The sequence below is a fragment of the Pleuronectes platessa genome, chromosome 16 (genome assembly GCF_947347685.1).
Source record: "Pleuronectes platessa chromosome 16, fPlePla1.1, whole genome shotgun sequence".
Taxonomy (NCBI): domain Eukaryota; kingdom Metazoa; phylum Chordata; class Actinopteri; order Pleuronectiformes; family Pleuronectidae; genus Pleuronectes; species Pleuronectes platessa.
The window spans coordinates 22,362,568-22,388,329 of NC_070641.1; the positions used below are offsets into that span (position 1 = coordinate 22,362,568).

The window sequence follows — 25,762 nt, forward strand, 5'->3', positions numbered from 1 at the left end:
AAACAGTCCGGATGTGACATATCTGTAATATTAGGTGCAAACTCTGCAATTACACGACCAAACAAAAACCTTGAGAGACGGAAAAACAGAAAGTTGTAGAATGAGCTCCTTCACAAAAGTTCCTAAAAAAAACAAAAACAATCTAATCTCTTCGCTCCAGCTCAGAGCAGCAGCACTCAGTCGTTCCCCACCTCTCCTTCTCCTCACCTGTGTCTCTCTCCATCTTTTATTCTTCCAGTTTATTTTTTTTTAACCCATCCATCCTCTCCTCCTCCTCCTCCTCCTCCTCTTCCTCCTCCTTGCATCCATCCCAGTATGGAGGCGTTCTCTCTGCCTCCACCTCTCCCTCAAGCCTCCCTCTCTCTCTCCTCCTCCCCAGCTGCTTCTAGCACTTCCCCCTCTTGTCGCGCTGTTGGAACTTCCTGAGCCGGCGGCCCCACAGGTCCTTCCAGGGGATGAGCAGGCTCCCCTTGTCCGCCACCACGCCGCTCTGCCCGGGGGAGTCGTCCTCGTCCGTGCCCAGGAGCAGGTACTTCCTCCCGGGCTTGATCTTGGGGCACTTGCAGGCCACGTCCTTGGCGCGCACCCACAGCAGCTGGTCCCCGCGGCGGATGCGGTGCTCGCCCTGCTTGTACACGGAGATGATGTTGACCGTGAACTTCCACCACTCGCCGGCCTTGTCTCCTTTCAGCACGTGCACTTGAACAGCTGGTGGGCGGAGAAGAGAAAGAGAGAAAACTTGGGTTAAACCACCTTCATATCATAAAGTGGTGATTCCTAATGAGACGTATGTGCTGGACCTCCTGTGCCACACTGTTTGTTCTGCAGGGTAACTCTGTGCACATGTTGAATCAATACCTGAACAACACATGGTGAGACTGAGAGCGTTGGCACCTGATCACAGAGGCCTAACTGCAGCGGTTAGATAAAAGTAGAGGGGTAATTTTTGAAAAAGACAATTACGGGAGAGACAGAGAAATGGTGGAAAGTCTAAAGATAAGTGACAGTTTGAAAAATGAGCATTAATACAGAAATTGGTGAAATATTTGGATATATCTAAATCTTTCAGGGATGCATGAGGAAACCTTTCTTATGTCAGACAAGGCTGGAGTTCATTAAGACAAGAGTCTGAATGAGACGCTGCCATTTAAACATGTTTATCTTAACCTGAATATATTAAATTAAAACGTCTGACGTATTTGACATAGTGGACGTAATATAACATATCATATTCTCTGTGAATATGAATGGGTTAGGGTTCAAGCAACTCGTGAGACGATCTAATCAAAATGTTTTCTTCTGAATAAAGTGAACCGGTGATGCCAACACGTTGTAAAGAAGCAGCTGTTTGAGCCTGACCCAGAATCTGCTCCCCTCATCTGTGACCTTTGACCTTTCCTCCGAAGACATTCTCCTTTTTACTGCAGCCGTTGCCATAGCTCAGGAACACAAAGGCTTCGAGTGGAGAACTTTGAGACTGAAGCCCAGAGGAAGGCAGAGAACTTGTTTTGTGTCGGACGATGTTATTTATTTAAAAATGTCAAAAGGAAAAACTTGGTTGATCATGTGAACATCTGAGCATCGACCACCTCGAGGCTCCTTCACCCTGAACCTGGGAACCATCGCAGCACCACTTGTGGCAGATATTTTAACATGAGGAAATGAGTAAAGCTTCCCCCCCCCGATGAAGCCGCTATTACTCCGTCACCCCGATCGGAACAAGAGGTAAACAGCTCAGCAGCCACGGAGCTAATCTGCACTTGAGGTGAAGTGGGTTTACTCTGGAATGTGCTATTAACTCTCAGGGGGGTGTTCACTTACAAACTGTGAGATCGAATCTAATCTGAAGACGACGGGATTAGATGATGGGAAACACTTGTGATGCCCCCGGGACAAATCTTATATTTACCTATTTGTCTTCTGCGTTCAACTCATTTAATGCTTTTCTGATTTATCGGCAAACACGTGAGGATCATAAACTGTCAGGGAGTGGAGTTACAAGTGTGATAATAATATCAAAACTCTATTTCCTGCTCGAAGAAAGATCTTTTCCTTCCATTATTTAATGCTGATATTCATAAACTGCTTTCAGACTCCAGATAAACTCCTGACATTCTCCAGTTGGGCTACATGTCAGAACTCAAACAAGTTTACTTCTGAACGCTCCAGAGATTTGTGTTCTCAGATAAAGTTTGTGCGGATATTCAATATTTAACTTCTACGTAAAGTTTAATAACTCTATTTCCTCAAAGAGCTTTTTCTTCCCATTGTGTGATTCTGATATCCTCGGTGCCTTTTCTTTGCCTTCCTGGCTGAACATGATCACTTTCGGCGTCCATCACTCATCCGCTCCTCCGCCAAGAACGAGGAGAACCGGAGGAGCAGGGGCGCTTGAGTGTGTGTGTGTGTGTGTGTGTGTGTGTGTGTGCATGGCGTGAACAAAATCGCACACAATTTCAGAAGAAAGACGGTTTGTTGTGCTGAGGAGAACGAGCTCTCACAGCCCGGCCATTCATCGCAGCCCTCTCCTTCATCCACACACATAAAGGGTGTGTGAGGAGGGGGCTTGTGTGCAGTGTGTGGGGGGGGTTCCACTATTTGTCTTCCCAGCCACAGAGAAAGTTCCAGGAGAATCAGGATGTGTTTCCGACCTCATGAGCGATCCGGGTTCTGCTCCCAGAGCTCCATCCAACTTCTCAGCGTGAGAATCCAGAGGAGATAGAGCGCTCTCCTCTCCAGCCACAGCCTCTCTGCCGGTGTGCGACTCGCTTTCTCTCTCAAGTGTGTTCTCAGTCTGTACTCTGAGTATTTAAACACACACACACAGACACACACACCTTCTGCCGCTCGGGGGTCAAACCATCTATTAGGAAGCGGTGCCCGGTGTTTGGAGAGAGCGACCGTGAAGCAGAGGAGATAAGTGTCAGATGATCCTGCTGCAGCACAATGGCTGCCAGCTGAGCCCCGGCCACAGCCAGGCTTCCCACTGGGTTTATCTTCTGTGGGCAGTGTGCTGCGGCTTGACACAGCATGCCACCAACAAGCCGGGGCTAATGAAATTAGAGCTCGCTTAATTACCGCTGTGAGGCCCCTGTCCCCTCTGGTTATCAGCTGAGTGAATGATCAGGGACCTGCAGCCCCCGGGTGAGCATAGAGGGGCGTCCCGGGGGGGGGGGGGGGGGCTCGGGGCGCTCTGCCTTTGAGCAGCACCCCGGAGCGTCGGTAAACACGCGGCCCTTTGATTCATTGTCCTCCTGGTGGCAGCGAGAGGGAGGGTACGTGTGTGCAGAGGGGGGGGGGGGGGGGGGCTGGGCCTTTGTGTCCCCCGTCTCCGGAGCTACGGCAGCGATGAAAAACAAAAATTGAATAAACAAAACATATTTCTTTCTCTCCGGGGTGGGGGGGGGGGGGGCAATCCGTCACCGTCGGCCTAATTCACCACCTGTTTGCCCCCCCCCCCCGAGGAATGCTCGGTGCCGGCAGAGCGCACAACTGTGTTTAAACAGAGGGGCCCCTTCCCGTGACCCCTGGGGGCCGGCACCAGCACTCACACATCGGGGGTTGTGGCCCCCAGAAGAACAGAGGCGAGCCACAAAGACGAGGCGACAGGCCTGAGAAACCAATCAGAGCGAGGGGGGGGGGGGGGGGGGGGAGCGGACGCCGAGCGCTGGTGGCGGCCCTCCGGCCTCGGTGGGGGGGGGGGGGGGGGGCTCATCTGCCTGACTGATTTACAGACGCTCGCTCGCCCTCGGCTCCGGTGATGAAGTTTCTCAAGTCGATGGGAATTTTAATAATCACTGTATTTTGGCTTCCGAGGCAAAACGCAACAAATGGCCTGAATTAGTATTTACTCAACTTTCAGAGGGAATAAAATAAATCTGGCCGTTGTTCTGTTGGACGAGGCTCAAAGGGCACGGAGCTGGTTTGCTGACAGGCGGCTGATGAGGCTTCACTGGTGATGAGTTCGAGTGAAATGCATCAACATGAGAGGAGATGAGAGAATCACAGCAGAGGGAAGAGTGACGAGAGCTTTACTACAACTGGCTCAGGATCAGATTTACATCAACTTTATCCACTGAAAGCTCAGTGACGGTTATTCTTCAAGTTATTAACGATGCCGCTTCTAAAATGTAAAAGAAAAATGCAGATTCACTCCAGAGATGGATTCTTAAACTCTGGATAATCTCCTCAGGGGCTGACTGACAGGCGTTGGACTTTCTCCGGAGTTTCATCTGGTAAGAACTCTGGAGAATGTCCGATTGAGCCCATGTGGGAAAACTGCAATGGACATTCTCTGGACTTCCTGTATGAAAATGTCCTTATTGTCCTTTTTCATCCTGGATCTGCCTCATATTTCTTTTCTCTTTGTGTGTGTTGATCCATCGATAACAGATAAACCAAAACATAAATGACATCTCTGTGATTAATGGTGCAGAAACCAGTTGGATCACTTGTGGATGAATGTGCGTCTCCAGTCGGGCAGAGTTCTCCAGTTCTCCCCTGTGGGATTTACAAATATTACACTTCTATAGTTGTGGTTTCTCGCTGACAGACAATCGATCTTTATAATTGATCGTCAGCATCAAACTTCCTTCTGGTTCCAAGGTGCTGACTGGTTGGACTTCATGTTTTAATCCAGGAACATGATATTTATTTACCTCGCTGGGCGTGTTTCAGCTGCATCACTCGTTCTGTTGATTCACTGACAGCTTAATGTGATTCCTGTGTGTTTTGGCTTCTCTTATCACTTCTGACGCTCGTGTGCCAGAGGCAGAGCGGTCGGACTCGAACATGCTCTGCAGGGCTGGAAGGTGCAGACGGAGTTTTTTCTTTTTTATTCAATATAATTGAGCAACACAAATCCAAAAAGATCCTGAGATGAACTGCATTCATTCCGGGTGTGTCCTAATTGAGTAATAGGGACGACTGGAAAGAGTCAATAAACCACATTTACCCAGATTTACTTCTTATGATTTAATGTGTTCTCTTAGCTTTTAGGTTTGGGAACATTTTGTGCGTTATTTTTCATCAGCAGGCAGTTGTGTGTGTCTACGTCATCAATTCCAAACGACAACGTTTCTGCCCATTCAGCCAACGGGCAGAAACTTCAGTGGCTTTAAAACTAATTTGTAGTAATATGGATGTTTTCTCCTTCTCTCCTGAGACCCTCCAGGATGGTTTCTTTATCCCCTCCTGGTGATTAAACTATTATTTTCTGTCCTTGTTGTATTTTTATTGTTGTTTCCTAACTCTGCAGCCTCTGGTGTCTTGTATAAATAGGTTATATTAGTATTATTTGTTGACCCAGGCTGAATGTCATTCGTGAAACCTATGTTTTTATATAAAAATCTGTTCTAGTTAACAAAATATTATTAAAATGGATGCTGCCTGATTCTCTCCTGAGATCCAGAATGCCTCATCCCTGGACACTCTTGTATAAATCAAAGTTATTGTTATTATTTGTTGACCCAGGGCTAAAAGTTATTCGTGGTCATTTGCAAAACGACAGCTCGTGAAGTTGCTTAATGGCAGAAAAGAAAGATGAGTCTTGAAAACATCTGTAACTTGAGGGATTCAAAAGAGAGAAAGAAAAGCATCACAGTTTATAGACCCTCTGTATTCAAAGAGAGGGAGGAACTTATGTTTTCATATTAAACTCTGTTCTGGTGGAGGTGACCTGAGGCTGTGCACGTCAGCTGTCAATAGAACCTGGAGCTCAGCACCGGGGGTGTGGGTCTGATTAATGGAGACATGTGACCTCCTGACTGCTGGCCTCACTCACCGTAGTCTTTCTTACAGTACTTCTTCATGGTGATCTTCATCTTTCCCTTGGAAGCTTTGCAGTGTGATTCACAATCTGCTGGAAAGAAAGAAAGAAAGAGGTGGAGGGAGGGGGGGGGGGGAGGTGGGGGGGGGGAAAGGGAAAGGGAAAGAAAGAGTCAGACGGCAAATTTCACCGTGCGACTCCACAAGTGTGTTTCAGAATCATCGGGGCCGGACTCCAGCTGGATGGGCCTCGTTGCCCCCGGGGGTTTTAAAGATGCCTTCAAAGTGCCCTGGTGAGACGGCTTCAGGCTGACACACATCCTCCTGTGTCTGTCAACACACTTCCACTACACTCCTCCCAACGTTTCCACCGCAGCCGGCTGCCTCGTCACCGTGCTGGCATGCATTGTGCGATCTGGAGGTCACCCCCGCACAGAGGAAGGTCGCGGGGGGGGGGAGAAATTAGCTCGTGACCTACACTGGAAAATTATCAGGGGCCGCTCGCTCGTAGAAAGAAACCCACAGACTTATGATTAATGTCTCTGCGGGGCTCCGTTCACACCAGTGTGTGTGTACCTGTGTGCCGAAGGGATTTAATCGATGGCCACCGCCGCCGCTTTGCCACCGGGGCCTCACACCTATGAGCGAGCCGGCGGTGGCACCGGGGGCCACAACCGAAAATTGAAATCATTTGTTCCCTCCACTTTCCACTGACTGACACAAATTGGAGCCAGATCATCTGCGAGCGTTGTCCCCCCCCACACACACTCCACCTCTCCCAGAGTAACTAACCCTTTTCTAGGGGGGGTGGGAAAGCTGGGCTGGGCAGTCTGACGGGAAAAGGGGGGGGGGGGGGGCAGTGGAGAGAGAGAGGGGACCTTTCAGCTTCCCTGAATATGGACAAACTTCATTATTTCTTCCAGCCCTCTGTCCAGTCGTCCCCTTTCTTCCCCATTATACTCCGTGTGAATGAGGTTGCCTGGGTAATGATGGAGGAAGAAAAAAACGCCCCTCTCCTCCCTCTCTCTAAAAAAAACGAAGGAGCGTTGTGGGACGTGGGACGAGGATCGAATGCAGAGAAAGCGTTTTTCTGCTGGAATGCCCGGCGGCTTTTTCTGCGGTGGCGGGAGAAATAAGAAAAGAGGAAAATCCCAAAGTAAATGAATTTGACGAGTCCATATCGAGCACGCCTGATTTCCATGTAAATGAAGTGGGGAGGGCGGGGGGGGGGGGGGTGCGTCATCATACCTCCCTTTGATAGCTGACGTTGCCCATTAGCCCCGGAGCGCAATCTCCGCATTGGGCCATTACACCCAGTGCTCTCATTAAGGTCCAATCTCCTGCTGGGAGGACAAACGCCCCCTTTGTGTGTCCCCGGCGGCGGGGCCACGTTCTTTCTGCGGGGGGCCCCGGGGACCACACGGCTCCTAATTTGGAGGGTGGTGTCTGTGTGGAGTTTCTGACAGGAGTCCAAACTCCTCGCAGCCCCGGCAGCAGAGAGCTGGACCCACAACAAAGCTCGGTAAAGAGTCAGTGGCGCCTTGTCAGCCGCTGATGGACGACCAGGAGTGAGTCAGCCCAGTCACACCAGCCTGTATCATGGTGACTGTCTGTGAATGAATTACCAGTGAAGCAACTGGTTGGTCTATCCTCCTCCTGGGTGATAACGTGCATGAACCATTAACAGTTAGAAACCTGCAGGTACACATGTCTGTGGCACATGTCAGAGCACTGGAACACTGGGGCCGGGCGGCGCTGCTCTACTGGTGCAGCCAGAGTTGATTGAAATACAAACTGGTGCAAATGAAGCATGTAATCTGATTAGGGCTGCAGCCCCGGGGAGGCTGCAGGGCAGACTGGGAATACTGGCAACGAGGCCACTGGGAGCACTGGCAAAATATCTGGCATTCACATCAGCGGCGCTCAGACCTCACTGGTTTGGGTTCAGTGTTGAGTTGACGTGTGCAGCAATGAGTGGATGGAAAAACATGTGTTAATCTTTGTGTTAGTGTGTGTTCGAAAGAGAAAATAGACTCAAATACAAAAGGTGTTGTTGTGTGTTTTGTGGTTTTATGTGTTACTCACCTGACGGCTCCTCGTAGCTGCTGTACGACGCTGTGGGAGATGCAACTGGGATCTCTGGGAGACAAAGAGGAATAAACATATATTACACCTTTTCATCGTATTTCAATGAGAAGAAAACACTGTAAAAATGACCCATAAAAAAACAAAGAATTCCACTTCTAGAGCAAAGTTAGACCCCTGAGCATATGTGTGTATACCCTCAGAGCACATATGAAAAATACTTTCATACAATGTCCTGTTAATGACACTGATTTGTGGAGAAACATGCAGGAAAGTGAGTTTCCTGTTAATGCCTTGTTCCCTCCTCATTGTGGTGCATGTGTTACAATCGAGGAGAGCCAAAGCCGGCAGTCTTGTTAAAGTCGGAGCTGGCAGGGAGGCACAGAGCAGGAATATTTAATATCGGACTATTAAAACCAAAAATATATGAGAAACCAAATGTATTCTGCTCTTTAAAAAGCCCATTTCCTCCTTTTTACACAAACAAAATGAAAAGAAAATCCTGCTCCAGCAGCTTCACAGGGTTTTTAAATGATCCTGGTGGTTTCCAGCCAAACGCATCACTCTCCGGTTCCCCGTCTCATTTCCATCTATCAGAAACCCCAGTAACACAGTGGGCGATTGTTGTGTGTGTGTGTGTGTGTGTGTGTGTGTGTGTGCATGACCTCCCAGACTTTTATCTTATCTGCCGCTGCCAGCCGACCACTCGACGCTCACAGCTTCTATAGCGACGCATCTCTGTCTCTGAGAGGCGCTGGCGTTTATTGCCGAGCGCCTGGAGTCTGCAGGCAGCAGATACAGCCAATAAACATATCAGCCATCATTCCCCTGGACTCATTCTGGGGATTTATTGTGAGCCGGGCCGTTAACGGTGTTGAAGGCACACAAGGCCATGTTAGGCAAGCTGTAATGGTCTGTTTATCCAGGCTCTGGTTTAAACAGCCAAACATCTATCCCAAATAATGGAACAGGGGAATAAAAATAACACGGGATGAGCGCGAGCCATGAATCCACGCACGACAACGTGTCCTGTCCTTTTCAGGTCTTGTCCTGTGGTAATTATCAGATTTGCTGTCGCGGGGGGGGGGCCTGAATCCAAGCAGAAGGATTTGGCTGAGCGAGCTTGACAATGGGGCCGGGCTGCAATCGATTCATTTGAAATGGAATCCCTCACAATTAGGAGACGCTGGCGGTTGCAGAGCAAATACACTTAAATATTTTGTATATTCTGTTTTTTAAAAAGATGGAGAACACTTCTCCACCTCCTCCCACGCCGTGTGGTCCCGCCCCATTTTGGTTTGACCAATTGCGAGTCTCAGGAGTCCGTCGTGACATTCACCCTGTTTTTATAGCATCAGATAACTAATTAAAAACTTACCGGAAAGACTGAGCACTTCAATTAACATCATTTACTACCAAAAAGGACAGAAACCAACTCTGAGGAAACAGAATTTTACGTGTCCTTGAATTTGTTTGTTTGCTGGAGAGTTTAAACCAATGCAAAGGGATTTTTAACCAAAGTTTAAAGCATTTAAATCCTTAGTGGTTCTTACTGATGCAGGGCGCGATGGGCGAGCGGCTCTGCTGGTAGCCTTTGGCACATCGGTTGCAGGTGATCCCCGTCACCCCGTCCTTACAGGGGCACTGACCCGTCGTCTGGTTACACGTCTTCCCCGCCGCTCCCACCGGGTGACAGTCACATGCTGTGTAGGCAAAATAAACAAAAACAGCACAGATCCATCAAGTAAACAACTTGTGGTCGCTTCACAAAACAAATACCAGCCTTCAAATGCCTCCAGTGTGTGTCTGCCGTGTCCTCTGCTGACTCTACATATTCCATACGATAGAAATCAAATCCATCCAAGCACTAATAAAAACCTAGTGAGGAATCATCCACATTAGAGTGGGTTCTGTTTCCCTTCCAGAACATCGCAGATGGAGAACTGGGCCCCGGACCAGAACAAAAAACCTCAATCAAACTGCACCGCTCCACTCCACCCATAATGACCAGTGGAGTCTTTATTAGAGCTGCTCTGGAAAGAGTAAATAACTTGATTAATTATAGTATTTTACTCTTGCTGTGCTGTATCGCTTGGCTGTGAGTGAGTGAGTGAGTGTGTGTCTGTGTGTGTGTGTGTGTGTGTGTGTGTGTGTGTGTGTGTGTGTGAGCTTCTTGGGATTTGTCTTTGTGTCGTGTGCAGCGTCGGGATCAGACGTTGTGTGCTTTTCAGATTCTCTTCCCCGATCTAAAGCTTTTTGGCAAATAGCTCCTCGCAAAATACTCCCCTGAATAATGATTCTTATTAATGGACGAGTGGAGCGGCTTCAAAGTCCAAGTATGCTGTTATTTGGGAGGATCACAAGTTAAATGTGAGAAATTTGTTCCCTCTCTTTGTGTGTGTTGTGTGTGTGTGTGTGTGTGTGTGTGTGTGTGTGCTCTGCCAAACATGCACCATAAAGCCTGTGTTTGAAGTGGAAGCCCAGCCTCCCTATTAGCCCTGCATGTGCTAAACGTACCAACAGTTGTGTGGAATGAGCTTGAAGTCGTCCAGCTGAGGTCGAGGGACTTGTAGTTTGAATTTATTTGAGCTTCATTAGCAAAACAACTTTCTTATTAAATCAAAACAGTGAAAGTTATAAGGATTCAATTTAAGAATTCACTGTTGTCCTCTTATAAAACCACTTTAAAAAAAAACTAGATCCAGAATTTGAATTTGATCTGAGTTAAATGACACAAACTCATAAATATCAGTCCTGTAAACACGCCCGAATATTTTATCCATCAAAACTCAAAAGAATTATTGTCTGAGAAACCAAATCAAAATTCCTGGATCCAGAATGAACAGTTTATCCTGCAGGTGACTCCTCATAATTCATTTAAACTAAATATTAAGAAAAATTCAGTTTATATAATCAAATCCATTAAGTTTTTTCAAATTTTTCTAAATATTGTCTCACTTATCAGCGTGTGGGACGGTAATATTTCAGACAAAGGATTTGATTGACAGGTTCCAGGGAGATGCAGGAGGCAGAAAAACATGTGATCAACATGAGAAGTGGTTATTTCCAAGGCTCTGGTTTATGTAAACGGTAATTTCACCGTTTTTAAAATAATGAAAATCGTTATAACTTCGTTCTCCTTGATTATATTTATTTTATGTACACGTCATGTGATTGGACTGTTTATCCTCAGAGACTGAACGATAGGTCAGGACGTAACTGGGCTACAACCTGGACACATGAATTAATTTCAACCTGCAGTGGGATGGGGGGGGGCGGGGGGGCTGTGGAGCTGAATGTTTGCTAAGGGGCCTGGGGGGGGCGGGTGCTGTGCAACCAACCATGCACATGCAGCTTCATCTCTGTGGAGTCGCTTCCACTGCCAAACATACTAGGCAGGAAAACAAACTGTTAGGGGCGGGGGGGGGGGGGGGGGGGGGGGGTGTTTACATTGCGCCTGATGAGGGATGAAGTTGTAAAGCATGAGGCATTCCACTCTGTGCCACTGGAGATGTAGAGGAGACATTTTTTTTTTTCATTAAAGCTCAAACTATTAGGCGAATCGTGGAGAGGACATTGTGTTGAGACGTGAGGGGGGGGGGGGGATTGGGGGTGCTGAGGAATGAAAGCAGACTTCCTCCCGGGCCGTGTTGGCGCGGCGTTTGCGTTTCCTGTCCAACAACAGCAGAGTGCGATGGATGTTTCTGATCGGAACAATAAATAAAGTGGTTTGAAGCTGATCAGAGGGTTTGGGGTTCGATTCCAGAGCAACGAGCCGGGTGCGAGGAGTGACGGGCGTGGAGGGGGTGGAGTGGTTCGGGGGGGTTACTGATCCAGATGTTCGGAAAGCCTTTGCAGGGACGTGTGAAGCTAGAAACCTCTGGCTGCATCCACACTAAGAGTTTTCATTTAGAAACACTAACTCTGCTTCAGATACATCCAGAGTCCAGTCTCCTCCAGAGCTTCAGAGCCGATAGAGCGGAGAAGTTTGGAAACGCTGCTCGTCAAGTTTTAGTTTGAAAAGTCACCGAAGGATCGGCATCACCGGGACCCTGTCAGCAGCCAATCACAGCTCAGCGCTGGATGTGGCTGAAGAGCACGATGGTCTCTGGTGGGTCATCATTAGCGTGTGGTGACGGATCAGAACAGAAAAGCTCGTCTGATCAGTTTCCCTCAAACAACCACAATCAATCTTCAGTTTCATTTGGGACAACCACTGGGGACACTGATCCTCTCTCACTGATAGAGTTCTGATCCTCTCAGACACGTCACAGCCCGATACCGACCCAGGAATGTGTACAAGTTGTGTACTTTGTGCATCTACGGGACATTTTGTCCACGGAGTGTTTGGACAAAGTGATTGACTGACAGCAGGTTGTTTGCTCGGAGCGTCGGAGGACGTCTTTGTTCCCTCGGGAGCTGTGAGACAGAAGGAGCTCAGCTTTTGTCTCTGAGCACATTAATCCTCGGCAGCTTGGTCCTGACGAATGCGCTCACACCTGTGTGTGTGTCTGTGTGTGTGTGTGTTTGTGTTGTGAGGGACGATTAGCGAGTTGTTTCCACTGCTCCGCTCCGTGGATCAGCTCACACCTCGGCTCTGTGTGTTGTGTTTGTGTTGTCAGGCTCCTCAGAGGATGTGCAGCAGCACGGGTCACCTCCCTGACACCATCACAGCTGTGAACCTCTGTCTTAAGAAAATTCCTTTAAGACCTCAAGTGTGAAACGGAGCTCAGAGAAAAACGTGAGCGTGAAAAAACTTTCCCCAACTTTATAGCTTTAGAGGAAAGAGTTGAATCTAATGATAAGAATATAAATAAAGTTGAGGTTAAGATTAATTTTTGCAAATAAACTTGTCACAGGCATTAAAAATGAGATTTGCCAATCAATGTCCGGACATTTTCCTTTTGTTGTAAATGTACCTAATAAACAGAAAGTGTGTGTTTTCATTAACAGTAAACACATGAGAGCAGCCGCACCCCCCCCCACACACACACACACACCTTCTCCAGTGACTATACATCCCCCCTCCACCCTGGCTTGGACCCACCTATCCCACCTATAGTGTATTCATATTTATATATTTATCTTGCTCATAGTGTATTCATCATTCTTACATCATACCTTACCTCTTAATACTGTTCATATTCCATTTATATTTCTAACTGTACTTCCTATTTATTTACATATTCCACTATGCACAATACTCTACTTTTACTGCCTTTTTTTGCACTTCTGGTTAGATGCTAAATTTTGTTGTATATGTACTTGTACTGTGCAAAGACAATAAAGTTTAATCTAATCTAATCTAATCTAATCTAATTTATCTCTCCAGGAAGGAAACGTGCTTTAAAAATAAAATCAGCTTTTTGCCTTTTGCTTTAACCAAAAAGAAAATAAGAGCGTGTCTGAAAGATTAAAAAAAATGGACAATTAAATATGCACAACAGTCTCTCATAGTTTAAATAAACACTGAGAGGGGATTCGTTTCTTAACAGTAAAATAAATGAAGCTTGTGTTTTTTCTGCACTGACCTTTGCAGGCCCTGCGGTGGGAGATGGACTTGGTCATGTCCCTGTAGTAGCCCTCCTTGCAGTAGTGGCAGTGGCGTCCTGCCGTGTTGTGGCGGCAGTTGAGGCAGACGCCGCCGCTCCTCCGGCCCGACAGCTTGTACAGCTCCATGTTGAAGCGGCAGCGGCGGGCGTGCAGGTTGCAGTGGCAGGCTGCACGGACACAGACACACACAATGAATACCACTCCATTCTGGACATAAAGGGAAGAAATAGGTGAAGTTATCGGATTTTAAACAATTCCCCTAAAGCTGATTTTGGTGTTTTCACTCCGGTTGCATGGTGACACTGGTTCCCAGTCAGCTGAGGAACCACAAACCCTCATGAAACCATCAAGCTGGAGATCAGAGCTGTGGTTCTTAGCTCCTGAAAGGCTGACATCTTGGAAACACGAGCTTATTATCGGCTCACGGTGTTTCCAAACCTCAGATAAGTTTGTGTGAGACCCTGAGAAACCGGTTTAGTGGCCGGACACGGTGAAGCCTCGTGGTGTGAGTTTCATATCGGGACAACGGGTTATTGAACCAGATGGTGCAGCTTTGGTGGAGAATAATGGAGCGGCTGCAGGAAACCTCCGGGTCCAGGCTCTCTTTCACTCGGCCACCTGCTTGTGAGTTTAACCTCTGACCCCCGGTGATGTCAGGCAGGAAAAGGCTCTTCCGCTCTCACACACATCTGAGCGACGGCTGCGCTCCGTGATTTATTGTCGTGGCTATTTTCACTCGTTGATATTGACCTCGGGGGTTCGAGTCCCTCACGCACTGATGATGTGTTGCTGGGATTTCAGGCCCACGCCAAGTTTTGTCTTATGGGATCGTTTGGATATTAAAATAATTAAAAATAAGATCTAGCAATCTGTGAGTTAACAATCTCATATTAAAAGTTAACTGATTAATTATTTCATCGTGATTCTTTGGTAGTTGTGCTACGCAAAAAATGAATGAACGGATTTGTACGAAACTTTGTGGAAGGATGGGACTCGAGCCAAGAAAGAAAAGAAAGTTTAGAATGAATCCAGTATTTCCTTTAATCACTTTAATTAATATTAAGTGAGTTTTGATCCTTTGGAATAGTTAGTTAATTAATTGGTTAATTAGTTAGTTAGTTAATTAGTTGGCTCGCTCCTGTTCTTATTCAGGTCAAGAAACAGTAGTGTCAATTCTATTCTTTTAAATTACAAGGGAGCTAATAAGTTTCCCCCCAGAAGAGAAGCATAGAGCTCCCACAAAAAAGTTGTAAAGCTTGTGTTAAAGATGTTTTATCTTTTTAAATCACTTTATTTCGACCTCACGGTTCCTCCCGGTTCCTCACGGTTCCTCACGTCTCACTAATCTCTGCGTCTTAACTCTGAGGGCGGTGAGATGCAGGAGATAAGATCCACATATGCTCCACGTTCATCTGGAGCTGGAATCACGTACAAACACACCCACACCTGCCACGAGGGACCGGAGCTGGCAGGTGGTTGGGATTCAGACACACTCGTTTTGAATGGGGGGGGGGGGGGGCACACACACACAGACACACACACACAGACACACACAGCACCTCTGTGTTTGGCAGCTGTCACAGGCTTATCTCCCTCACTTCCCTCCCAGGGTTGATTCAACACTCTCTACACCGAGCTTTGAAGAACTCTCTCTCTCTCACACACACACACACACACACACACACACACACACACACACAGACACACAAACACACACACACTCACGCCTCCATTTCCCTCTCCACTACTTTCTTATCCCAGATGTTATCTCCACTTAGGAGACGTGTGAGGGGGAAATGCAAAGAGGCCTTTTCACGAGTAGGAATGCTCTGAGTCCTCAGCAGGGAACCAGGTTCTGAACTTTCATCTTCTTGAAACGTGCAGAGACAGATGATCTCCACACGGCAGCCGGAGCTTTAACCATCGCTTTTCAGACCGACAACAAAACAAACAAGTCATGTGATCACTGAGCGTTATCTCCCCAGCTGTCCCCAGGCCCTCCTGATGGACGCTGTGCCCTCTCCTCCACACGTCCTCGCTCTCCTTTCTCTCCGGTTAGCGGTGACCACAGCTCCGGTGCTGATAAGCAACCAGCTGCCGGCGTCTCTACTGCATCTGTCACACGTCCACCACACAGCACGGGAGAGAGAGAGGGTGACGTCAGGGCTCAGGTGACCCTCGCTCCCTCAGCCTGTCACACGTGATCCAGACGTGTTCCTTTGAATTACAACTACAACTCCTGCAAACTTTAACTGATTTCAAACTTTTGGCTCAATCAAGACATGTCCGCCATCATTTATCATTTTCCAACTCAAAGAAAATATATAAACTGTAAACTACAGCGTCGTATGAAAGAAACTATTGTGAACTGAAACTGTGACGATCTTAACGTCGGTTTGAAGTCACACATTTTGACCTTTTGTCGATTACTCATCTATTTAGACTATTATTAAACATTATTAATAAATGACTTTTCAAAAACGAATTGTTCAAGCCCATTCATTTGTTTTTTATAAATCAAATTATTAATAATTCCTTTTTTTATGAACCAACTGGCTGTGAACTGCTGATCCTTCACCTCTGACTGGTTCTGGAAGAATCTTTTCATTTCATAACTGACTATAGACCTGCTTGTGCCAAACCTTGACCTGCTAAAGATAATATAATTATTGAATAATAATATATTGGATCATATAATAATACTAATGTATAATTACATAATAAATGTTCAATCTGTACGTTTCCTCCACTCATTCTAAAGAAGATAAATATATCAGATGATATGTTTTTAGAGTTTTTAACCTGCAGCCGTTTGTTTGAAAGTAGAAATCAAACAGAAAAACAAGTTTTGTATGAAATAATAAAACCAAAGGAGACGTCACAGTAATTCTGACAGAGTGTGATTACTAGACAAATGCATATAAAGTACTTGTTACTGCAGAACCGCAGCTCGCCGTGTTTCTAAACATGCAGAGGAGAGAGCTGTCTCTCCCGGCTCGGCTCTCATTCGGTTTGGAGGAGCCTCTCAGAGCGATGCTATTCCAAATCTATTTATGCTCAAGTGGCATCTATCAGGCTTAGAGAAGGAAGAGGCCGTGGTGGGTGTGCATACTGGATGGAAATCAAGCATCCCACAGCTCGGTGATGGTGGAGGTGGTGATTCGCTCTGTCTGCAGAGGCGAGGGCACTTCAGGAACAATCAGCCATCTGCACGCCAGCGTCTCTGATGAGATTCAGTTATGGACGGTTTTTAAAGAACTCGGAGCTGCAGGAATTTAACCAGCTCTGTCCACAGGTGTCAGATCTGTAACCGAGTGTGTGTGTGTGAGAGAAAGACTTGCACGGAAAAGAATGCACTGCTCCTTCAGAGATGGAGAGAGATGGGATTCCAGCACAATTGTTGTTTATCCAGGACCAATTACTCTCTCGCTGGGTGTAATCCCGTGCAGACACTTGTATCAGGAGCCGATGACGTGCGTGCGTCCAAATCAAACAGGCTTCAAGTCTCATCACGGCCGGGGATCGGGGGGGAAGACGGCGTTCGGCCTGTCACAGATCACGAGGATCATGACACCAGTTGGTTTAGCAGGGTGGGATGTTTCAGACTCAGAAGCTAACTGTGTTTGTTGGGTAATGTCTCTGTGAGTTAGACAGTGTGTGTGTTTGTTGGCGGAGGGAGCAGAGTTGTGTTTTCTATCTGTGCTACTGCAGATCTGTGGCCTCACACACACACACACACACAGACACACACACGCTGCTGAAGCTGCACCACTCGATTGAAAGGTCTCTCTGCATATAGAGCTTATACAATGATTGCATAACACCTGTGTTGCACGTGGGTGATGTTTCTGAAGTGTCACAGGAGTTCATTAATAAACATGAGGTGTCTATTTAAAAGAGCATAGGTAACACTTCTGAAAGGTGATGCATATTTTTACAGGACTTTCAGATTCCTCACACATTTTCAAAGCTTCATAAAAATCTGTATTTTCCTCGAAATATTAAGTTTCCCAGTGTTTTATCAGATAGACCAGAGTTCACTAACAGCCGAGCCACAGTCTAGATCTGGATCCAGAGGCTGAGTGATCCTGACCCCAACCTCCACGTGATAAATCATAGAGAATTATAATATTTTGACAGAGTGTTAAAAACCAGTAATGTGAAATGTAACCGTTCCAGCCCAGATTTAAAATCACGACCGGAGAAGAGATCTTGTTTCTCTCACTGAACATGAGAATGGAAACTTTATTTATTTATTAAAATACTTATTAATCACCGCTCCAGTTCAATGTGAAAACTGACAATAAATATTTTAACCATATTATTGAGTTATGGATCCTACACGTCTAATATCTCAACGTATATTTCACTGAATCAATCATAAGAGACATTCTGATGTTTCTGACATTTGCTTCTTGATTTCTTTCTCTTTCTAAGCCTCTCTGAATTTTAATCAAAAACCAAAAATCTACCTTTTAAACTGTATTTCTATAAATAGTGTATTTTGTAAGTATATCATATATTTTAAATGAATAACGCCTCATCTAATTTAAGTGGAATATCAACACTGTTGCCCAATGTCCCTGCGTTTCCTTTCCCAGTATCTGGTTTTACAAATCCTGAATATTCAGTATTTAATAATTACTCTGTGATTCATGGGTCGTAATGCGAAGCGTAGCTGAGCTTCACTGGATGAAGTCATAACTGAATCTTTAGCTTGACACTGGGACGCCTGTATAGCTTCACTAATAAGGCCATGAATAAGTCAGTGATGGTGCTTCAGGCTCTGGATGTGGTTGTAATGATTATAGAGACATAACCCGGAGTCAGTAAATCACAGCGTGCTGCGTCCAAACAGACTTCATCGATATATCATTATAAATCTGGAAGGCCGGGAGAGTAAATCACAAATAAAAATCTGTAATCGTGGTCGTAAATCCAGTTTTATAGAGAAGTGGGATCAGCTGCCGCGGCGCTGAGACCAGTCGTTATCGACGTGGACGTGGACTCTCTCCGATGAAGCTCATAACGCACAAACATAAAAATAAAAAAACAAGTGCCATGATCCGTCACCCTCAGCTGCTTCCAGCCCCCCCCACCCCACACACACATCTCTGCAGCAGCTGTGGTTTTGATGAGGGCGAGGACGACAACAAAGACTTGAGCAACCAGCTCTCTCCAGATGATGAATCCTTTTACAAGTCCCCCCTACTTCTATAGAAACTGACTTCACAGGTTCCTCTATAAACCTACAGGTGAGTTCTCCACAGCCTGTGACATCACACCGGCCCTGAACCTTCTTCAGTGTCCAAACTGATCGTCCAGGTCAGAGGTCGACGAAGCCGCTGAGCCACATCTGCCCTGGATCGGGACAGATGTTATCCGTCTAATGATGCCATCATGGCCAATTTGTTCCCTGTGGGGAAGTTGTGTCTCCTCCTCGACCGTAAGGACACACACACACACACACACACACACACTGCAACATAATGAGCCATCACTCAGCTCACCTTTCACCCCCGAGGAGCTGCCAATCCACACATGAGGCCATTTTGTGCCCGGAGACCAGATAAGAGACGGAAAAGGGACAAGCTGAGCTAATGAATTGAGCCGTCCTCAGGATGAAAGGCTATCTGAAGCCATCTCCCTCTTCCAGGTCAGCCAGGTCTGAGCACGCTGCTGTGTGTGTGTGTGTGTGTGTGTGTGTGTGTGTGTGTGTGTGTGTGTGTGTGTGTGTGTGAGTGTGTGTGTGTGTGTGTGTGTGTGTGTGTGTGTGTGTGTGTGTGTGTGGGGGGGGGTATTAACTGGTCTTATTAAACTCTAGAGCCAAATGTCAGGAGCTGGAGTCTGACTGGAAATGTTGAAAAGATCAGAAAAAGTCTTGGTGCAACATTTAACAAGGATTATATGAAATTAAAGCTTTACTCTGTTTATGTTAATTTAATAATTGCAAAAGTCATTTGAGGGGATACTAATTAATGCATTAATTTAGAGACAAAGTTTTTAATATGTGTGTAAAGGTCAGAACTTAGCTTGTTCCCTGAATGTGGCAAACACAAGGTCAATAAGATAAAATGATATTAAAACAATGGCTCTGAGTTCTATTCCCTCACATGTGAAGCATCAAGGTGCAGCAGTGCAGAGTGTGACCTCTTTAAACCCGACAGCCTGAGTTCACATCACGCCCACGTACTTAAAGACATCAGCATCTGTAGCCACGTCTGACCTCTGACCCCGGAGGAATTTGCCCACGGCCGTTAAGAATAAACAACATTCAGGATTGGAAATGTCTTTTTTTTTTTTATTGTTTTTTATTGCGGAGGATGTGGTGTTTCAAATGTCTTCCCGGGCGGCACAGTTCATATTTCTGTTGTGTAATTTCTCTAACAAGGTGGTCTCCTGGCCTCCGTCACCCTCCGCTCCATCAGCAGAATTCTCTTAATAGGATCCGTTTGCTTGTTGTCGAGCTTTATTAACAGTTGTGTAAATGTGTGTGTGTGTGTGTGTGTGTGTGTGTGTGTGTGAAAGTGTGGTTTCTCTCCTCGCTCTGCCGCTGCCTCTCTCCAAAAAGTGGGAATAAGTGTCTCTGTTGATTTGCATGCACCCGTCTCACCATGCAGCCTGTGCTGATGTCATGGGGGGGGGGGTGATGGGGATGGGGGGGGGGGGGGGGGGCGGGGGGGCGGGGGGGCGTTCCCTCTCTTTACGAGCGCGGCCCTGTGATCTCTGGTGGAGATCAATTAGCTGAGCAATCAACCCCCCCTCCCCCCTGTAACTGCCCATTAACCGTTCAGTTGCCCAGTGACACAAACAGCCTGGTCGCTCTGCAGGCTGCTCTACTGTGCAGAGGGGCCAGGCTGCTCCTCTGTGCAGCCGGTTCATTAGGTAACACAGAGTGACCTCAGCTCACACAACACAACACACCACTGGTCAATGTAATATGAGATCAGCTTGTGGAAACGACCTGTTGGTGGTGACTGGGAGAAAAACAGTAGTCACATGAAAACAGGCTTTAATGATCCTGGTTGATCTACATATAGAATATAGAAAACTACTTGGTTGATCAAAGTGCTTTACAAAGAAAAAGATACGACAAGAAAACAGCAGTACGTAACATATCATATCATAATTCTGCTGGGATAATAATCCTCAACTCTAGAAGGAGGCCAAAGAGAAGAGATGTGATCCAACAATGATTTGCAAGATTTGCTCTTGGTGAATCCTCTGGAGAATCTCCGGCTCTATTCTCACATTATCCGGAGTTTTAACTCGGGCGCTGGCAGGAGAACCTCCAGAGAACCTCCAGAGAACCTCCGGAGCCTCTCTCACTTTGTTCACTTGCAGTTCTCACATGCTCTGGAGAACATCAGGAGCTTCTCAGGAGTTCAGTGCAGCTCTGAGAGCAGCTCCTCTGTTCCCTGTTCGATTTGAATCATTTCACACATGAGGAGAAAGAGTTCCACCGTCTTCCTACCGGCAGCATTTGGTGATTGTGAAATCGGAAATTACCAAAACTATTCACTCGCTCTCTAAACAGTCGCTGAGAGCTGATGCCAGTGATAACACGCCCTCTCTTATGAATTATAAAGTATAATGGCCGCCACATCTCAGCCCATTTATCCTTTTCTCATCGTGGTGGAGGCGGGCCAGAGGAGGCGTGGAAAGGGGGGGGGGGGGGGCGGGCCACTGGTTCACTTGGTTGGAACGTACGCTGTGTAATTGCACCAGTCTTGCCCCCCCCCCCCCCCTTTCTATCGGCCATTTGTCTTGTCTTTCTTCAACGTGGAACTCGTTCATTAAAGCAGCGGCGCCGGGAAAAAAGGGAAAACACCAGCAAACGGCTCTGAAAGGACACAAAGAGGAGGAGGAGAGGAAAGCGTGTGTGTGTGTGTCTGTGTGTTGTGTAGTCGTTTCTCTTTCTGTTCTCACGGCCTCTCTCGCACCTGAGCCTCCCCGACGTCAGGGGGTCAGGGGTGAAACATTTTATATTCTCGCCAAATCTTGAATCGAGTCAGTTTATCAAACGTGAGGTTTGTTCCCCGAGCGGCCGCCGGAGGAAACGAGGCCGGACGCAGAACGACCAATTAAAGCATCAAGCTAATGGATCCTCGGAGGAAGGTTCCTGCTGTGATTGGTTGGCAGGAGCTCAGGGCGTTGACCAGGAAATACTTCCTCTTTCCTGCATGTGTGTGTGTGTTTGTGTGTGTGTGTGTGTGTGTGTGTGTGTGTGCATGTGTAAATTAAAACTCCTGCTGGGATTATAACCAAAACATTCTCTTGAGTAATAATCTCATAGAAGCGTATTAATTCCTGGTGTTTGTGTTTGATGCCGTGTGTATCTGAACTGCAGCGCTCTCTCTCTCTCTCTCTCTCTCGCTCTCCCCCTCTCTCTCTCTCTCTCTCTCCCTCTCTCACAGTGTAGGTGTGGAAACTGCTGCTCCTTTTCCTTCCTCAGCTTTTTTATTTCCTCCAGTTTATGGGAGAGGTGATGAAAAGGTTCATCGAGCTCCACAAGCAAAAATTCTGTTCCCTCTGTTCTGTTTGGAATGGGAAGTGTTTCACTGTGAGTGGAAAGGTCGACTGCTTCCACACAAACATGTTGTAAAGAAAGGATTTCCATCTTTTTCATGTGACAGTCAGATGAACGCAGCCTTTAATTTCAGTTGAGTCTAAAGACGCAGCTCAGATCCACTCAGGCAGGATTCAAGACCTTTAGAGCAGCCGGGAGCCGTCATATCATCCATATTAATATCAAATCTGTATTTTAAATGTTAATTTCGGCTGTGGCTCAGGGGTACAGTGGTCGTCCTCCAACCTGAAGGTCAGCAGTTCGATCCCCAGTCTGACCCATCTGCATGCCGAAGTGTCCTTGGGCAAGATGCTGAACCCAAAGCGCTTTGAGTGGTCATCAAGACTAGAAAAGCTCTATATAAACACAAAACCATTTAATTTATTATTTTTAGTGGTTTATGTGGTTGATTTCTTACATCCAAATAACTGTGTATTTCTTACCCTTTGTGTCTTATGTGTAGATATTGTGTAACAGTGATTTGCATGTTGACACAACAGAAACCTCACTTCACTACCCTCCCTGTAATCACCAGCTTGACGCCGACCTGAATAGTTCTGCTTGTATTTACAGTAAAAACCTGACATTACATGAGCGCGGGTCTAATGGTGCTGGTGGTCAGAGTTGATGTTCTCCAGACTGAACCTGTGCTAACATCTCAACGGGGCCTGGTGGCTCCAGGGCTGGATCCCGGCCGGCGTTGGGCCGAGGTCCAAATCCTTCCCACAGAGCGGAGAGGTTATTCTAACACTCTGGCACGCGGCTCCTCCGCTGTGTTCTCCGGTGCTCGGGGGGAATAAAGGAGGCGAGGAGCCACTCGGCCGTAAATCATAAACCTGAGGTGACAATCCATCATTCCTCTGGCATGTTTATTGTGCTTTTTTTTTGTTTTACACTTTTCTCCAAGGGTCTATTTATAACCAGCCACATCCCCGTGTCAGACAAATCTCTCCCGGGCGGTTTTAGAATGCGTCAAAGATTTAACCCTTTAGATTAATGACAGGAGATCCGTGTTCGGTGGAGGAGGATTCCAGTTCTGCATGCGTCAGAGTAGGTTTTCAACTCAAAGGAGGAAATCTAACGAGCAGCACCTCAGGAGAAGCTCCCAGCTCTCAGGACGGGATCGAACGGTGGATAATGGGAGTTATGGAAACACTGAGGGGTCATTGTGGAAGTTTTCTCACTTCTGTTTTCATTTTGATCCCAGAGTTTGTCCTGCTGGTTTCTAGGCGGCGTCCAGGACGTGGTACTGAGCCGAGGAGGAAAAGGCTTGGTTCTTCCTGCCGCCGGCGATCTGAGCAGGATCCCGCTGACCTTTGACCTCGGTATTAATGACTCCAACAAATCCCCCGGGATTGATGGAGACGTCCAGAAACGAGGAACCTCAGCCTCCGTCAGTCAGACCGACCTGACTCCACCCTCTGGACTGTTGCATAGAATCTAATTCAGCTGTTTTTGATATTCACTCTGAGGCTTTTTTTTTTACTACTCACGGAAACTATTGCATAATAAATGTGTCTTTCTCTGGAGGGAGCTTTTCTTCAGTTTAATAGTTTTGGTAATCTTTAGTCTTCATCTGCTTTTACGTCACGAGATCTCTATTGCATCAATTCTGACCAGGTTTCTTCTAAATGTACAAATATGTAACCTCGCCCTCGATTGGTCTTTCAATCATAACAATAACACAAGATGACATTAGTTTGATGACGTTAGACTTTGGAGACTTAAACCCTGCAACCAATCAATAACTCAGGATTATAACTTAAACGTAAAACAAGAGACAATGTGCACCACCCAGAGTCCAATGAAATCCTGAGCAGACCCTGTTGCCACCTCTGTATCTCCCTCCTCCCTCTGCTCCGTGTGACGGCTCCATTGTTTAGCTGATTTCAGATCTGCTCTTGTCTCTGCTGAACATGAAAAACCTGCTGTAACAGACCCCAGGCTCTGCAGGCGTGTTGTACATCACGCTGTAATCTGACATGGTCGTCGGGCCCGCTGCTCTGAGGTCATTCTCTTTCCCTGCTGCTGTTCTCCGAGTGGGAACCAGACACGATGCGCTATCTCTGCCTTACTATCATGAGAAATTGCGTCTCACTGTCTGTGTAAATAAACCAACATGCACACGTGTGAGCAGGTTGAGCTGTGTGAGTTCACATGGCACGCTCAGCCCCTGAAGGTCTGCAGAGACCAGAGGGAAGCGTCTCCGATCGGGAGAGGAAGGAAGTCACTTTCTGCTGTTGGGTTCTGAGCGTGTGAAGGAGCCGTGAGTCATCGGCTCCACGGTAGCTGAGCTGGACACGAGACGACAATAGGATGGGAACAGGCGGTGCAGTGCGGAGGGGCTGGACGTGAGAACCCACATTGTCTGAGTGAGAGACGCTGGACTCTCTCCCGTCTGTCCCCCTGAGTCAAAACTCCGGAGAATGTCCTGATGAAAAGATGTGAGAAAACAGCAGGAGATTCTCCAGAAGATTCACCGCGAGCAAGAGGGCGTGTTCATGATGTTTCTAACACGTGACCGACACAAAACAAGAATAATTCAAATATCTCAGGAGGAAAAAGAGGAGACGTGAACGTAGAAGACAGACGGAAATGTCAAGAGAGCTTTTTGTGATTTCAGGGGAGAGTCTCTTGCTTGAAAGACAAACTGTGAGTTCCTGTCTGAAAACAGCTTCTGTCTACATGTGCACAAACACTGGAAGAGTTATGGAAGAGTGCAGGAGCTCCGGTTTAATCCTCCACCGTGGACGCTCCCATGCTCCCGCTCTGACCGGGAGCTCGGCCTCAATCACAAACACAGTGTGCAGAGAGACGACTGCAATTGATGAATCCCCAGGTTTTCTCTCTCCTCCGAGCGGAAACACAGAACTCTGGGATATTTATGGTCATGTGGGGACCGGCGTGTGGTGGTCGGTGTTCTCCTCTCCCCTCATTCATCCTGCCGAATATCCCCTCAGATCCAATAAGTGGTTCCTCGTTCTCACCGAGAGAAGAATTGGTCACAGGGGTACATGAGGGATGGAGACAGAGCCCGGGAGGATGTAGGAATCCATTATATGGCAGAGCAGGTTTAATATGGAAAAATAAATATGAAAGAGGAAGAAGAAAACTCCCTTTTCCACGCTTCAAGGCGTCTACACGTTCTTTGTTTGAGTGTTAAGCAGCAGTCACGTTTAATGTCCATATTGTTATTGAGTAGAGAAGTGAAATTAAACCTCTGAGCTGCAGAAAATCCCCTTCGAACAAGTGTCAACACTTAATTCAACTATAATTGATCCAGTTGTCATCTTTGTGCTCCAGTAAAAAGACGCCCAGCAGGGAGGATGGTACGAGCCAAGAGGCTGCAGAGTTTCTTAATGCTCATGGGGGGGGTGGGGGGGGCGGGTGGGGGAGTGTCACCGGGGGTAAGTCGGGTAAGCGACACAGAGGAAGCGTGTGGGCGTTGGTAAGCGTTGCTGTCACTGAGCCGGTTGTGTCGGGTGGCAGCGCAGCAGGGGAGCTGGCCCTGGATCTGTAGCTGAGCCGCGGAGCGTGTCACTCCTCTGGCCCGCTGCTCACTTCCCAGCCTCCCCTTCTTCAGGGCTCAAAGGGGGGGGGGGGGGGGGGGGGGGGCTCAACGTGCACTAGGTGGTCCCGATGCCACCGTGCAAGTCCCAGCTCCGGGCAGCGCCGCGTGGACGCATGGTGCCGAATGGCTCCGTGAACAAACAACGATAAACAAGTAGAAAACATCCGTTCACATCCAGACTCAGAGATCATCTAGACTCAACAACTAAAATCTGTGCT

The 25,762-nt window shown here is 47.1% G+C and overlaps 1 protein-coding gene across 1 annotated transcript in view; it reads right to left on the bottom strand.

The window, feature by feature from the left end:
* Nucleotides 1–385: 385 nt before the first annotated feature.
* Nucleotides 386–25,762, bottom strand: part of ntn1b (netrin 1b) — a 28,278-nt gene continuing 2,901 nt past the window's right edge. Inside the window, 5 exon segments of the mRNA XM_053444234.1 lie at nucleotides 386–708; nucleotides 5,783–5,857; nucleotides 7,852–7,905; nucleotides 9,405–9,554; nucleotides 13,383–13,571. Coding sequence (XP_053300209.1) covers nucleotides 386–708; nucleotides 5,783–5,857; nucleotides 7,852–7,905; nucleotides 9,405–9,554; nucleotides 13,383–13,571 — 791 coding nt within the window.